This window comes from Trichosurus vulpecula, chromosome 1, assembly GCF_011100635.1.
Source record: "Trichosurus vulpecula isolate mTriVul1 chromosome 1, mTriVul1.pri, whole genome shotgun sequence".
Lineage (NCBI taxonomy): Eukaryota > Metazoa > Chordata > Mammalia > Diprotodontia > Phalangeridae > Trichosurus > Trichosurus vulpecula.
In genome coordinates, this window is record NC_050573.1 from 466,525,184 (window position 1) to 466,542,239 (window position 17,056).

Sequence of the window (17,056 nt, forward strand, 5' to 3'; positions counted from 1 at the left end):
AGCCAGATTGCCTACTTCATGCATTCTGATTATTTCCTTTAGTTGATATCTTGCCTTCTCTGGAATAATCTATTAATTTTTTATGGTAGGAGAGACAGCCCTGCATAGAGCTTGCATAAATAACCAAGTGGAGAAATTGATTCTTCTTCTCTCTTTGCCAGGAACAGACATTAATGTTAAAGGTAAGTTCTGAATCTTCACTGTCTAATCAAATCTAAGGATAATCCTGATTCTGCATTATAAAATAGTTGCATGCTAACATTAAGAAAAAATACAAGGAAACCTAACTGTACTTTACTTGATGGTATTGAGGCATTACTGAAACCAAGAATGCTAAAGTGGGGGTGGGGTGAGGTGGGAGAAGGGCGCGGAGGAGGGGAGGAGGGAAGAGAGAATGGATTATAACGAAAGTCTATATAAGAGAAAAAAAATCATCATTGTTATCCGTATTTGTGGCCGGATCTCCAAACTAATTTGGAAAATGATCTTCATACAGATCCTTTTTCCCCCTTTAAAATAGAGATGCAGTCCTATAGCCCAAGCAAGTGTACGAAAGGAGCCTTCTGGTACTGAGTGATATGTTGAAGAGTTATGCTGGAGAGAGAAACAGGATAGCTGTACTTTACCATTGAATAACTCCTACTTTTGCTGTTTTAAAACTTGCCTTGATTTCTAATTCAGACTATGCTGGCTGGACGCCTTTGCATGAAGCCTGTAACCATGGCAACACAGTGTGTGTCCAGGAAATTTTGCAACGTTGTCCAGAGGTAGATCTGCTCACTCAAGTGGACGGGGTGACTCCTTTGCATGATGCCCTGTCAAACGGACACGTAGAAATTGGCAAGCTGCTACTCCAGCATGGGGGTGAGTGCGTTTATGCTAAACTGGTTTTGTGAAATTATCCAATTTTTGATGAATCCCTCAGAAGTGGATAACACTTCCTTTTTAGCTTCCATAAAAAAGAATGCCTTTAAAAAAATACAAAGAAAAAAAGGTCTCCTTTTGAAAACAAGCACCATTTTGTCAACATGGATAAAAACCTTTTTTTCCTGTACATTTATTCATTATATTGAAACCGTTGTTTAAACCAGTGTAGCAGAATACACTTGTGATTTGGGTATGTAGGCTTTAAAAATGGATTTATTTCAAATCTAGTATGGTCTTTTGATGAGGTAGTCAATTCTGAAAGGTTTATTAATAAATGGATGTGTATGTTTAGTTGTTATTCTATAGATTTCTTTAATGTCCCTGCATTTCTTCTATTTTGTTACTAACTTGACTAATTTTATTTTTAAAATTTATTTTCTTATATTTTACTAAAATGATTTTCAGTATTAATAACATTTTATCAGGTCAGCTAAATTGATAATTGAGTTAAAGTGAGGACTTTGTAATCGTGATAAATGCTGGTTGGAGGTTTTTGAGGGGCTGAGAATGGGTGGGTTATACCATTTTCTGTGCTGATTTATGATCAGCAAGCCTCTGCCTTTTTAGTGACTTTTTATTTGGTCTGAGCTGAATAACATAAATTTTAGATCAAAACATTAAAAAAATGCATGGGGGGTGCAGAACAAAGGGAAGCAAACAAGGATGTATACGTATTTTCTATTAATTTCATATGACCCTGATTAAATTCAAGTGTATGGCTTCTGATATTTTTGGTAGTTAAAATATTCATATCTTTATGAAAATACAAAAGTATGCTGCATTTGGATGTCTTGTAACTATATCCAGCTTTAAAAAGGGCAAAACTAGCAGCCCAAGACTTGTGGTTATTTATAGTCTTCTCCTGCCCCCTAAAGGCTGCCCTGTGTGTCTATTGTGCTGACACCATCTTGCAACCAATACATTCCTGGACTCTCCTGCACTCCCCTTGTACTCTGTGTTTACTGAATCTCAATGTGCTATCTCCCAGGTGTTTTATTTATCTACCAAATCTAGTGTTTGACATGTCAAGCCAATACTTGCCCTCTCTCCAATTGGTTCAAGTGATGCAAGAGTCAGTGTACCAATGTGATAGAGTAAACTGAACTTTCCAATAGACAATGGCATTACACTGACAGATGTGCATTTTTCCAAGGCCTTTAGTGAAGAATAGGAAATGGATGATCTTCTTGTCCTGAGGGAGAGATCTACTTGCAGTTGCATTCATCAAGGACCTCTACCCACTCTGGAGGTTGAATGCAGGCTTGTCTTTGCCTTTGTCACATTCTAGGTTTGGGCCTGTCAGAGAGTTTGACACCACCATGGCAGAAACTACTGTACACACTCATTGTAGATTCATTCAGGCTTAATAGAAGTCAGATGGAGTTCTTTTTTAAAAAATTCCTACAGGAACTTAGCTTACGGTCACAATTTTTTTTTTGTTTTGGTACTTATTTTTTAATTGTTCATTCAGCACACTGCAAAGCAATGCAGTGCATCAAAAGACTGACTTTAAGTTAACTAGATATTAATCTTATTTCATCCGTTACCATGTTATTTTATGTAAAATATATGTGTGTATATGTATATGCGTATATATACATATATATGAAATTATGTTGAAGGTGGAACTATATATTTTTAAAAATAGGTCAATACATTAGCTAAAAACTTTTTTTTCCTTCTAAAAATAATATTTTACCTAAACATCAATGTTGCTAACAAATGACTAGGTCATGAATTTTGTATTATAGCTTTGCTACTACCTTAAAAAAGGGGGAAAAAATCTTTTATAGCTCTTACAACAGTTGTTTTCCTAATGTTGAAATGCATAAAAATTAAACCTGGCACAGTCCATGAAACAGATCGGGTGCTTACCATTTGTTTACTGAAGTTTAACCAAATACAACGTTGTTGATATTCTGCTGCTCTCATATTTCACCTGTGCTACCACCAGTCTTACCAGGGAAAGGGATAAGGAGGGCTATAGTAACTTCCAAGGAGGAAGATACACAAGTGTTGATAGAGTAGATGGACTGTAATTTGGGGCAGTTCATAGTTTAAGGGTTCTTTGGTTTTGGTTTTAGTTTTTGATCACTCGGCCACACATTCAGGGTAGACCATGAAGGACGTGCTGCTGTTGAAAAATAGTATCTCTACCCAGCACATTTTTTTTCTAGACTTCCAATTCTACTGCTTTTATTTAGTTTCCTTATGGATAATATGTTACCATGGAGCATCCTGAATATTTCAGGATGTTTAAGCACATTTCTCACAGTTATCAAATTAATAATCTAATTCAACAGACTTGTTAAGTACATATTTTTAGTATGTTCAAGACTCTGTGCTCAGTACTGGGGATAAAGAAACAAAAAACAAAAATAGCCTCTTCCCTCAAGAGGCTTACATTCTAGTTTGGAGATACATGTATAAAAAGAGGGAAAATTAGAGAGAGAAAGAGCACTACCATTTGGTACTATATTGGGGAGGAAATGAGGAAAGCCTTCATAGAAATGATACCTCATTGAGTCAGGAAGAAAAGCAAGGATTCAGAGAGATGAAAATGAGGAAGAAGAGATATTCTTGGTACAGGGAGTGGCTTGTGCAAATGGATAAAGCTCACATGGAATATCAAGTCCAGGTAATGAATAATAGTCTAGTCCAGTTGGAATATGTATAGAGTTTGTGAAAGGGAGTATTATAAAGTAGAAGTGGGAGCCAAATTGTGTAGGCCCCTATGTGCCAGGCTAATGAGTTTGTATTTTTATCTTTTGTGTATGTGTTGGTGTGTGTGTGTGTGTGTGTGCACGCGCACATGGAAAACATTATCCCAGGGAGAGATCCATGTGCTTTTTTAATCTTGGAGCAACATCATTTTTTTTAACACCAATCCATAAAATTTCTCAAAATATTTTTTTATTTATACTTCATAGATCAACTGTAAACTAATACAAATACCCTTTTATGCCATCTTCAGATTTGACAGTTGACTTGAATTTTTTTGTTCTAATGTGCCTTGACTAATTGTGCCCACCCGAGTTAGTACCAAAGCTAGATGTAAATGTTACTTAGCACTTTGCATCACTTTTCCAGGCTCGGTGCTTCTCCACCAGAGGACTTCTAAAGGAAAACTGCCTTTGGATTATGTGCTAGCTCCCCAAATCAAAGAAGACCTTCTGGCCGCCCTACAAGTCAAAGGTTCCACTGAGGACCTTCATGCACAATCAGAGGAACAGTTCTACCAGCAGCAGATTGAATTCAGTTCATTCTTACTTAGTAGAATGCTGTTGAATTTTTGTTCAATATTCAACTTGTTTTCAAACATCTCTGTTTTTAAGGAGTTAACTCATCTACGTGAAAGACTGTTTACTTCTCCTAGGATTTGCAAGGATGCCACCAGTCTCCGTACTGACTGGATTATTGATCTCTATGCAAGAAATCTATTGACACTGCAGAAGCTCCCAAGTCTCCTTAAGGAGATCCCTGAGAACTTGGAAGTGTTTCCGGGAGTTCAGACACAGGCCTTGCTGATGACACTAAAAACTATGCTAGCTCAGTCAGAGACTTTTCATGGCACTACTTAATATTGACAGACTTTCCAAAATAGTTTAAATTCTGCGTTTTATAGGTACAATCTTTGGCATTATTTGAGGTGCTTATTGGATCATTCCTTTTTTAGAAAAAAAAAAGTATCTCAACTGTTCTGCAAAAGAGAAAAATGCAAATTATTTACAAATTGAATAGAAATTTTAAAAATTACACTGTGTTTTTAAAAAGTGATTTTTGTTTGTGCTGTAACCCTCTTCATCTAAATGCATATTAAAACCTAGTGAAATTATTTTCTCTCTCCCTTATGTATCTGAGAATTCTGACAGATATCAATGCAATTATTCACTTTTACAGACATAGTTGGGAAATGTTTTTTATTTAGCATACTGACCATCAGAACAGGTTCCTTTCAATTCTGTGTTTTTCCTAAAATAATTGCTTCTGAAGTTTGCAGCATTAACTAATGCTCCAGTCTAATAGGAAGAGAATAAGCCTGAATTCATCTGTAGCTGCGCCTTTGTTTACAAGGTATGTTACTGATACAAGTAACCAATGAAGTGGCAGTTCATAGATTAAGTTGATCCAAGGTCTTTTCTGTACCCTGTAACAACACAGGCTAGAAATGTTTCAGTTTGAGGTCCTTTCTTCCTAGTGATTCGTGGTAAAGCTGAAAGTGAAAGCACGGATGGTCACAGCCACTAGTGGGAATGTTCTATTTTTCTACACCTGGCACAGAGACATTAAGACTTCCATTTAGCTTTCATGCTGCTTATATGTATAATCTTACAGCAGTTAATCTGCACACTTTGATTTTTATCATAGAAACATCTTTTCACAAGGTATATAGATATTCAGTCATCAGTTACAGGGGTTATCATCTCATTGTCATCCTCTGTAATAGCGGATCAGTTCTGGTTTAATTCTGTTCTTTTCGTGATTTTCCTATGTTATGCTTAAAAGTTTATGCTTACACATAAGCTAGTGTAGGGAATATCATATTTTAATATCTGGTAGATTGCATAGAGGAGACGTAGTGTAATATAATAAAGTAAGTAATGGAAATCTGCCTGGTCTGTACCAGGAGTAGCAAGCAGGCTGTCGGGCAGGTCACATGTCCTCTCTGCACCTCAGTTGCCTCATCAGTAAAATGTTCAGTTTGTTCTAAATCATCACTTAAATTTGTCTGTTTTTTCTCACTCCAATCCTGCCTGATACATCTCTGTCCTCTCTATGAACGCCACAAAAGGAACTAAACGAATGAAAACTGAATATGGAGAAGATAGTTTATCAAAGTAAGGGAAACAGGGCAAGGCAGAGGAGATAAATTTCTGAGTATAACACATGTCCTGTCTTCAGCAGTTCATTTAGACTGTCGTTTTTTTTTTATTGTAATGGAAAAATAGTGGATTTTTCTACACTGAATCATCATGAAAATGTTTTCTTTTAGTTGCAGTGTTTATATTTTCTAAATGAATGTTGTACCTGTCAGCTTTCTCTTACTATGAATAAAGTATAAGATATGTACAGTGACACAATTTGAATTAGATGCGAGGTAAAATTACCTTCCTGGCTTTCATTCTCATCTTTTTAAAATTGCTGTATATCTCCTATGTACATGTCACAGCACTAGGCATTATTAGGATTTATGAAAACCTTTGAAAGAGGTGGCCCTGGCCAGTGAGAAGTTCGTATTTTCATAATTTTTAAGTTTGATGAAATTTCAAATTTTCACCTGTTAATATGGTTTAACTTGTATAATGTTAACCATGCTATGAGAAACTTAATTCTCATAGTTGTGTTTTAAAATGCATAATCTGTCAACACGAGTTTTCAGTTCTAGATAACTTGAAAAAAGTTACGTACAGTGCCTAAAAAGGGACCCAAATGATGGCATTGATAGTAACAGTGTACTTAAAGACTCAGATTCTTTTAAATAAGCCCTCAAACCAGATACAGGTACATCTGGAAGCCAGTTATTAAGCCTGAAAGATTTTCTGTATTCACTTCTAAGTATCACAATAAGGCCTTCTCTGAGAATTTGAGTTATATGAAAGTTAAGCGTTGTTTTTCTGTTGTTTCATTTTATTTTTACTGGATATTCCAACAGATCATATAAATATGAAGCTGGAATTTTTCAATGAATCAGGTTTTTTTCTTTTGGATGAGATCGGTGATTTCATTTATACAGAATATTCCCTATCTGAAAATTATCTCATGAATGCAGATTGGCAACTTATCTTTAACTTACAGTCATAGGTTGTCTGTGGCTCTGAGAGGTGACTTACCCATAGCCACATTAGTATTTATCAGAGACAGGACCTGAAACCATGGCTTTCTGCCTTTGGGTCTGTCTACTACACTACTTGGCTTCTCAGTTGTCTTTCATTGACTATAAAGGATAAAAGAGGACAAGAGTTTGAGTGTGTTTAATTTTCTGCACAAATAAATAGAAAAAAAATTTGTCTTAAATTTGCCTTTCAGCTTTGTGCCTCAGAACTTGTAGCTTAAATAATGCCTTCCTAAATCTAAAGATCAAATGTTGAGAGAGTTCTAGTCTTGGAGGCAATTGACTTGCATTCCTGAATGACCTTCATCTAGTCAAGGGCCTTATGAAAAGTGGAGATAATATCCCACCCAAGGTAACTGTGAAGAAAATACTTTGTAACCATAAAGTTCTTGATAAATATCAGCTATTATAATTTGCAGTTGTACCTTGTACCTTTTCTAAGTGAAAAAAAAAATTTTCAAACCCTTATGTGATGTGTAAGATATGAAGTAATCCTTATTGTGGTATCAGGAGCTCAACTTCTATTCTCAATGTCGTAGTTTTCTTCACTCAGGATTATCTTTCTGTAAATCAGCCATTCCCAAGCCCCAGCTCACCCCCACCCATGGACTAGGTTGACCAACCCAATGTGTTTCTAACATGCCCATGAAAGGTATGCCATTTTTGTTTAATGTAAAACCTAGAACACAGCTTCCCTCAAATGAACACCATCATATGCAAAAACCATCAGGATAGGGTGCAATCCATATGCATGCACACACCTTTCCAGTTAAGAGAGAGAGAGAGCTTGATGAGAGCCTGTCAATGTTTCTCCTTAATCAGCAGGAAGGGGTCATTTTTGAGTGACATGAGGCACTCCTTCCCCCAGGCACTCTCCCACACCTCCTGCCGACATCTAGAGAGCCAGACTTAGAATGATAATTTGTTTTTATAACGAATGTGGCTTGAATTAGAGGGTCAGTGATGACATTGTTGGAGTTAGGTAGATGGTAGAAACCCAACAACTTTGAAATTGGTGACATGGGATACTGAACTATTTCTGATAACCAAATTTCAAGAAATGCCAAATTAGATTCTAAAAGTTATGGTGGCAAAATATATTTTGATATTTAATTGCCTTAACACAATGTGTTTCCATATATAAAATACAATAGGTAACATGAGATAGAAAGGGATTTGGGGTGGTGTTTTTTGTGATTTTAAGCACACAGTTGTTTTTGAGGTACAGCATATCCCTTATATGGAAGACATTTTTATATGGCAGGATTCTGATAAGAGAATTTTGTAAAATTTATAGTTCATGTGATCTTATATCATTTAATAATTGCATGCTATATTCATCAATAAACCTAGGAAGCCACATATTTTATATTGAGTACCCGTAACCTGTGGGTGAGTACGTACTAAGGTGAATTTAAACATATTTTCAATACTCTTTTGCAGACACATTAATAAAATCATTGCCAGCTTTATCTTTCAGGAACTCTGGGTACTAGAGAATCAGACACCGTTATAAGGGTATGTTTAATGCTTTCATTCCTGGTAAATAACATCTGAAGATTGAAAATTAACTGTAGCTACTGATTTATTTCTTCATATTTTAGCCCTTACATTCTTTCCAGTTTATGAAAGCTCCAGGTACAATATACAGAGTCAGGAAAGTTCAATTTCTTCACTTTGAATAATTTTAGGTAATTTGTTGGAGGAAAAATAGGACTATTTTTGCTTGTTTTTTTTTAAAAGAAACACTATTTATAGCTTAATTTTCTAAATTTTATATTTTTAAAATTGCAAAATGAAGATTTTTTTACAAGCTTTGTATTTTTTTCTTTGAAATATGTAATGTGTGAGAATCTATGGTGTTACTTGGTACAAGTAACTGTGAAAATATCTTTGCGCTATTGAACATGTAGTATATTTGTACTGATTATCTTTTGTTTTCCCATTTTAGAAGAGCAAAATAAATTATTTGGTTATATGTGAGAAATCATTTGTCAAATCAAGAACTGAAAGATATTTAATACTGCATCTAAGCAAAGTGGCCTGTGATCTAATATATTATAGAAAGATAACCACTGAGGCATTATGAATCTGCAACTATATAACATAGAACTTGAATCCACTTTCAAAATGGTTCCCACTCAAATAGGGTTATCGCCAATGGTGGTTGAAGCCTTTCCCCAAATTTTTTCATCTTTTAATTGTGCTCTAAACATCTTCTATTTTTTTTTCCAGCCTCTCTGTTAGCATGAGCATATTAATAGAAAATAACAAGCTACTGTTAGGAAATGTTGTTTAAGACCTATCAAGGGAAGGCAAGAAAAAAAAAATGAGAACATGTTTTCTAGTTTCAGCAGGTGGGATTTGCCAACTGAGAATCTGGAATCCAGATTTGAATATATTGTTATAAGACTGTCATTAATCTTTATGGTGGATGAACTGAAAAAGCCCCATCCCCTCCATCCGTCTGCCCTTACAATGAAGTAGATAGTCCTTCTGAAAAAGATCATTAATCTTAAAGTGGTAAAACATAAAAAGAACTTAACTTGTCATAAGTGACACCTCAAAAGAATCCCCAGGTTAGGCCAGTGGTGTTTTACCTCTTAACACTGAAGCATTTTTCCTAGGAATAAGAATGGTTTGACTTGGAATGGTATCACGTCTGGGATGGCACCCCACCCCACCATTTCAGATTTAAACAGCTGGTTGTGTCATTCAACACACGTTTTATTTAAAACAAAAAGATACATTTTCCTCATCCACATTATTTCCAGCCAAAGAGATCCAGTACACTGTGCAGAAAGTTATTAATGGTGATATCTGACACTTGGGTAGCATTTTAAGGTTTGCAAAGACCTTTGTATACATTATCCCATTGGATCCTCACAACAGCCCTGTGAGGTAGGTAGTGCAGGTATTCTCCCCATTTTAGAGATAAGGAAACTGAGGTTCAGATAAGTAAAGTGATTCGCCTGTGCCCATACTTGTTATTAGGTAGAAACACGTTGTTAATTAAGAAGGGTTTCAAACCCTTTTGGCTCCATCATTCTTCTATTCATCACACCACCTCTTAAAATTTTAAGTTGATAAATTAAATGACTTTTGTGCCTGAACAATTTTACAATCGCAAAATTGGCAGGATTAACAAAAGAAAATGTGCCATTTTTAAAACAGTGGTTAGGAACCATTGGAGGCTGGGAAGAATCAATGTGGAGACTTGTGGGAGATTCCATGTGCATTGATTGAGAATATTTTACAGGTGTAGGCAAAGGCACTGATTTGCATGAAGTGGTCAGGTATTTTGGTGGGCTAGAAGAGGGAGGTTAAGAATATGGGGTGGAAGGGGGATGAAGTTGGAAAAAAAAAAGTCATTGAATTGGTTTGCCTCACTGGGAGGGGTGGGGGAAGGCCATGTATACATATTTTAAAACAAATACCAAGAAGTGATTAGAGTATAACTAACTGAATTGGTATCTTAATAGTTTCCTGTTTTTTAAAATTGTCTCCTTTTTTCAAACAGGCTCACTTGCCATGGTAACCAGCCTTCTAATGGTTGTTAATCTCAGTTTAGTGTCACAACCTTATCATAAACTATTATTATTCCTCAAAGATTGGTAGTTTTTTAATGGGCTCTGAAAGCATCATCTGATCCATATGCCAAGCAGTATCTTCTCCCTGTAGATGTGCTATGCCCTTTCTCTGAGAGTGTATCTACTGCCTCTGTTTACTGACATGGTCATCCTGTCCTTCAGAGCAGATCTTCCCCCTGAGGGGGTGTCCTGTCTAGCCTGGGTTCTTTAACTTTGAAAGATTGAGTTCTTTCATATGGATGCTATGTGGATTGATGATAACATATCTCCTCTATCAACCCTTCTGATTTTAGGAGTGTTCTTGGGATGTGCAGAATTACTTGTTTGGCGATGAGTCTTTTCAGATTCAACACAAAAAAGCCGGGAGGGACTGATAAGATTAAAGGATGGCTGCCTTTACCAGACTGTACCTTAGATGCATTTGCAGGGAGTTCACTACTGTTATTAAATAAATTAAGAATTCTTTTACATTTCTCTTCACAGATGTAGAAAAACCCCACTTTATAATGTGGGTTTTCTACTCCACTGTATTGATACCAGATTAAGCAGCCAGACTTTTGTGAGGGAATTCTGTAGGGAGTCTGGCCATGGTAAAAAATAAAAAACAAACTGATTTTCACAGTTTTGTCAGAGGCTGCTACCTTATACCTCCCTCTGTGAGAACCAGGAAAATGGCTTTTTCAGAGGTGCCTTTTAGAACAGAGTATGATTCTAACTACAGTCATTTTACTTTGTAAACATTTTCATCTTTTATTATCTGCTGACAGAATAAAAAAAAATAAAACCCTTAACTAGCGACAGGAGTCATGAGTTAAAACACCTAATCACCCAAAATATCCAGGGTCAAAGAGATTAATTAGAAACACAGCTACGTTGGGTAACCACTTAGTAACTAGGCTACCCACCTGGCAACTTACATGGAAAAGAGTTTTGAATAAATTTGCTTGCTTTGGTGGGATTACTCTAGCAAGCAACTGTTAGGTCCCTGACATGTAGCTAAAAAATAGAAACTTTTTTTCCTAATGTGATAGGCACTGTGCTAAGCACTAGGACATCTGTCTACTTGCCAAATGGCTAAGCCACCAATTGCAGGGCTCTGACTGACTGGCTATGCTTGTGGGAAGAAGAATGGACCAGACAGGCTGTCAATAAGTGTGTTTGTTGCATTATGCATAGAATGTTAGGGGTGTCATACACAAGAAAATAAAATAATTGCGGTTAGCTCATTTTCCTGATCAATCAATTAACAAACATTGATTAAGGGCCTACCATGTGCCTGGCACTGGTAGGGGGGTGAGAGTGGGGAGGTAGAACAAGAGTTGACCAAAATGAAACACCCTTTGCCCTCACGGACCTTATCCTCTATAAAGAGAGAGAACATGTACATACATAGGGTGCTGATAGTCTTAGTGCTAAGACCATTGGGGTGCCCTGTCTAAGTAGCCATAAAATAAGTACAAAATCATTTTGATAGGAAGGCACTCTGTCTGGGTATGTATTTGGAAATTATGTCACCAGTGAAAGAAAGGACCAGGGTGGAAAAAGTCTGCCATAGCCTTGAAGCACTAAATCCCTCACCACTGAGCTCTGCTAAGTAAAATGCAGCATGTTGATTTATGTCTTGTGTGGGACTATCTGTATATTTTTATGTTTTCCCATTCATAGTTCACAACTGGGCCGTTGCCTCAGCTCCTCAAATATTCTACCCATTCCCAATAGAATTGAGTGCTTTTCAGGCTTGTAGGTTTAGGCCCTCAGTTTCTCTTATTCACCAGTCAGGCCCCTTGAGCCCGTGGGCCCCAAAATGCTGCCAGCTAGGAAATTTCTCCTTAATGTGCTACCTAGAGCACAGTTTGGGTTTTTTTTTTCCCTGCACTCTATTTCTCTTCTCCAAGCCATCCCCCATGCCTGGCATTCCCTCTTCTCCACCTCTTAGAATCCTTCAAGGCTCTTCTCAAGCACCATCTGCTACAGGAAGCCTTTTCTGTCCATCCTTGGCTGCAAGGACCTTCCATCCCCCACCCCCACCAGATTGGTGTTCATGTTTTTGTCTTCGGCTAGACTCTAAACTTTAGGTGGGCTTGCACTATTTCTTCTTACCTTTGTATCCCTAGGGCCTACCACTTGCTTGTTGCTTGTTGATTGGTTGCCCAAGGGAGAAGAATGGTTGAATTGAGCTAAAAAACTGTAAATTTGGTTGCCTTAACATTTTGAGGAAAAAAAAAATAATAGAGGCATATCATTTCTCCAGGTTCTTTGAAATTGAAAATAAATACCTTATATTTAGGTATAAGTACCCTAAATATCCTTAGCAATGCCCCCCCCCCATAAAGCCAGTATACCCGTTCTTTCCAAGGTGGGAAAAACTGAACCATGAGTTCCACCAATTAAGGTTTCCATATGAGCAGCACAACACTGATCTACAGCACAAACTATTTTATATTATTCTTTAAATTCTTGCAAACATTTCACATAGTTGAACAAATACAGCATTTGCATTGGCTTGCTGAGGGAGGCTTTTAGTTAAGCCTCAGAGTTTCAGAGGAGGAAAATGGCGTTATAGGAACTGAGGCACAAGATCCAGGTTTGCTTTCAAAAGGCTCCTTTAAAGTGTACTTCCCCCGCGCGCGCGCACACACACACACACACACACACACACACACCTGTGTTGTTGTTTTTAACCCAGGGAAATATTGCCACCACAAGGAGAATTAGAATTGAAAATAATGAAGAGCTATCCTAATGCTGGGGTTTTACCAACAAGAAGAATGTGGCTTTATTTCACACAACACAACTAAAAACCACAGGAAAAGCTCTGTAGAACCTAGGAATGGTAGGTATTCAAACCAAATGAACAGGTGAGTGTTCTGCATACAATGTACAGTTATGATTGTCTTGCAATATGTATTCTTCTCTGCAGGATTTAAAAAAAATAAGTAACAGTAAGACTAATATACTGGGGCTTTGACAGGAAGTATAATTCATGATATTTCTGTCTCTCCATACATTTCTACAGTGCTGCTTTTGTTCAGTCATTTCAGTTATGACCAACCCTTCATGACCCTGTTTGGGGCTTTCTCGGCAGAGATACTAGAATAGTTTACCATGTCCTTCACCAGCTCATTTGACAGATGGATAAACTGAGACAAAGGGTTAAATGACCTGCTCGGAATTACACAGCTAACGTCTGAAGCCAGATTTTTATTCGGGAAAGATGAGTTCCTGACTCCAGGCCTGGCACTACCCACTGTGCCACCTAGCTGGCCACAGTGCTGCTGCTTTGGTGTTCAAGCCCAGCACAGTATTAAACACACAAAGGGAACAAGACCCTGTTGAATAAGTCAGGGAGTCTTTAATACAGATGGGGGTGGGGTCATCAACTGAAGAAAGTAAATTTGGATACAGAAATCGAGATTGAATGTTTGTGTTCCCAGATGTGACAGAACTCATCACCAAGTCCTTCTCTGCTCTTAAAATACTGAATGGACATTCTATAAGGGACTTGCTTGAAATACTTTGAAGTGCCAAATGAATGGAAATCAGTGAAAATTGCAAAGTAAACGAGAGAAAGTTCAGAGGGGAACCCCTAAAAAAGTCTGGTGTTCTACTAGAACTACCAAATAATCTCTCTGCTAATATCATGTCCCACTTACTGATTAAAACAAAAAAATTATATTCAGTTATTGTTGATGTTAATATGACATGGGAGCTTTCCAAACTTAATTTTTAGAGTGTGTTGTCTATGCTGACACATACATCACATCTACCTAAATTCCCTAGAGTCATACTAAACACATATAAATACAAATGCTGCTCCTTTGAGGGATAATTGATTGGTTTTTTTTTAGTCTGGACCTGTGATTTCATTGGTGTCAACAAGGCCCATGAGGAAATTTCCTCCGCAGATGAAGGATTTGCAATGTTTAATCTTTTAAGTTTTGCCAGAGGCCCAGAAACAAAGTCAGTCATGGGTTAGAGGTAGAACTTGAATCCAGGTCTTCCTGGTCAGCTTTTCTCTCCGCTACCCAAAGGGTGATAATACCAATTTGTGCAAACATAGTTGAAGTATTTTTACTGAATTTATTCCATATCAAATATTGAGACACAGTTAAGTAGTACCATGGCTTTGGCAGTCCTCTTTCTAAATCAGGGCAAGAGGTTCACGTCCAATGTTCACCTGTTGAGAATAGGCATGTTTGAGCGCTTATGTCGCAGCTGACTTTCCAAGAGCTCTTCGCACTGAAATCCATCACACAGCTCCAAGGAAACAAGATGTGGGCCTCGCAAGAGGGGATTTTCAAAAAGAAACGGCTCAGTCCCCTGCTGTTAGACAATAAGTAAGTAGGTTTCCTCCAACTTTTATTTCCGAGGCATGGCTTGTAGCATAATCTCGGTCCCCTCCTGGATTGTTGTTATGCTAAGAGAGGGAGCATTCTCAGGAAAGAGGGGACGATCCTTGGAGTTAGGAGTCCTAGGTTTTTGACCCAGCTATAGGACCCTAAACCAGTCTTAGGACTAAGCCTGGGTTTCCTTATCTGCAAAATGGAAGCAATACTTATGCTACTTACCTCATAGAATGTTTGCGAGCCCCTGACAGCCTAAAATGCTATATAAATATTATTATCATGCAAAGGGAAAGTTCAAGGTATTATTCCTCTTATCTGCCTGCCCCTCCAGAGCTTCATTGGAATCTCTTGGAGAGATCTATTGGAATCTCTGCTCCTAAAGAATAAGGTTTAAAAAAAAGAAATCCTTCCTAGGCATCAGAAAAACCTTTTTGGATGACCAAACAAAGCCTGTAACAACCACAACACGAATAATAATAACTAACATTTATGTAGTCCTCTAGGCTTCCAGAGTACGCTATACATGTTCTCTCATGTCATCCTCATAACAACTCTTTAAAGCAGGTGCTGTTATCCCCATTTTTACAGATAAGTGACTCCTTGCCCAGGGTCACACAGCTAGTTGATGTTTAAGGCAGGAACTGATAGCAGGTCTTCCTGACTCCAATTCTAATACTCTCTAGTATTCCTCTTCAAGTGTCACTTTGAGAAAAGGTATGCATTCCAGGAAAAGAGAGACAGAGTAGGACCGGGACTCTACTGATTATATTTGGAAATAATCATTCTCTTTTGTGTTTTAACGCAGTAAATGTGTAGTAAACATTACCACTGAACCCCATGAAAGGACAGGAATTTGCACATAGATTAATGGTTAATATTCCATCGGGCACATCTGAGCTTTGCAGAATGTCAGGCTTACTGATCATCTAAGGTCTGCAGACAACACCAGAATGGAACATACATTTTACAAAAGATCTAACTGAAAGTTATTTCAAACAAACAATAGGTCCCCATCAATAAAGTTTCAAGAGTAACGACTTCATTCATGGTATATTGTTCCTTAACAACAAATAGTAACAGTATGGGGATGTGCGGCATTCCCAATTGTTGGAGATAAACTGGATGAGCTAAAAGAAGCACATTGAGGTCAAAAGCCTTTTGGCAAAAAAGGAATTTGATTGGCATCTTTCAAGCATATTGTGTAAACAGAAAGGATCAAAATAGTTCTATCATAAGAAACAGTATTTGTCAATATATCAGTAACATAAAAATATTTTTTAATCAGCTTCCATGAGATGAGTGCATTTTTAAAGAATATTCCTATAGACAGAAATATAGACATTTCTCCCACTCCAACATTTTTCCAACTTGTCTCTCTTTAACTCACTCTAACATAATCCCTACCCAAGTCTATTATTAGAATGGTAGAAAACAGTCTTTGTAACAATTCCAACCAAAGCTTGATCCCCTATCAAGTCAGAAAAGTGAGAATTTCTCTCCAGATGATTTCTCTCTCGAGGTGTATTCTCTACTTGACACAGAGGGAATTAAGTACAAAAACTGCTGTGGAGAGTCTTGCAAATGGCAACTGAAAGTGTTCATTCTGCAGGGATTAGTGAACATTGTTCAAAGGTAAACCATTTTTCCTCCCTAAATGAGCAGTCTAATTTACAAAACTGATTTTCATGCAGGTGGACCAGATCCATATTAGTAGAAATTAACATTTCATAAATGAAAGAAATGAAATATTGCCACATCACTCACCACACTTCATCCTCCTCTAAATTAAAAGTCGTATTGATAGCTGGAAATGTCATACACAATGAAGCACTTTATATGATGTAATAAAAAAGCAAAACCTTTTTTCTATGAAAACTTTTTTAAGGGGAGGGGCCCAGGGTTCTTCACCATCGGAGTGGTTATTCCAGGCATAGACCTTCACCCTTTAAATATAAATCAACAACTTCTCTATAACTTCTGATCTCAGCAAGGTCTCTGGATAAAGTTAAGTCTTTTGCCCAGGTAAATGCAACTATTATGTAACAGGGGCAGATCTTGGACCCAAGGGGTCTTCCTGACCCCAAAGCTGGCTCTATCTATCATCCTTATACTGCCTCTGGAAAACAATTAGGTATTAAAATTCCTTAGCCAGACAAAGGGCGTTCATAACCTGATAACAAAAGCCATAATGGATTCACATTGCTAACGCTATTATTGATAACTGGGTTTGCTAATCTGCTAATTCGGTACAAATTAAAGTATTATAGTATAATAATATGTACTATACAAAAAGTCATATGCAATCACTTAGAAACCTGGCAGTATTTAATTTTGGACCTATCTAGGTTTTAAAGTCCTCC

The 17,056-nt window shown here is 37.3% G+C and overlaps 1 protein-coding gene across 1 annotated transcript in view; it reads left to right on the forward strand.

Moving 5' to 3' along the window:
• Positions 1-8,744, forward strand: part of SLF1 (SMC5-SMC6 complex localization factor 1) — an 85,886-nt gene extending 77,142 nt beyond the window's left edge. Inside the window, exons 16-18 of the mRNA XM_036742226.1 lie at positions 90-182; positions 682-864; positions 4,018-8,744. Of these exons, the coding sequence (XP_036598121.1) occupies positions 90-182; positions 682-864; positions 4,018-4,508 (767 nt within the window). The 3' untranslated portion in view covers positions 4,509-8,744. The remainder of the gene's footprint in view (positions 1-89; positions 183-681; positions 865-4,017) is intronic.
• Positions 8,745-17,056: the final 8,312 nt, after the last annotated feature.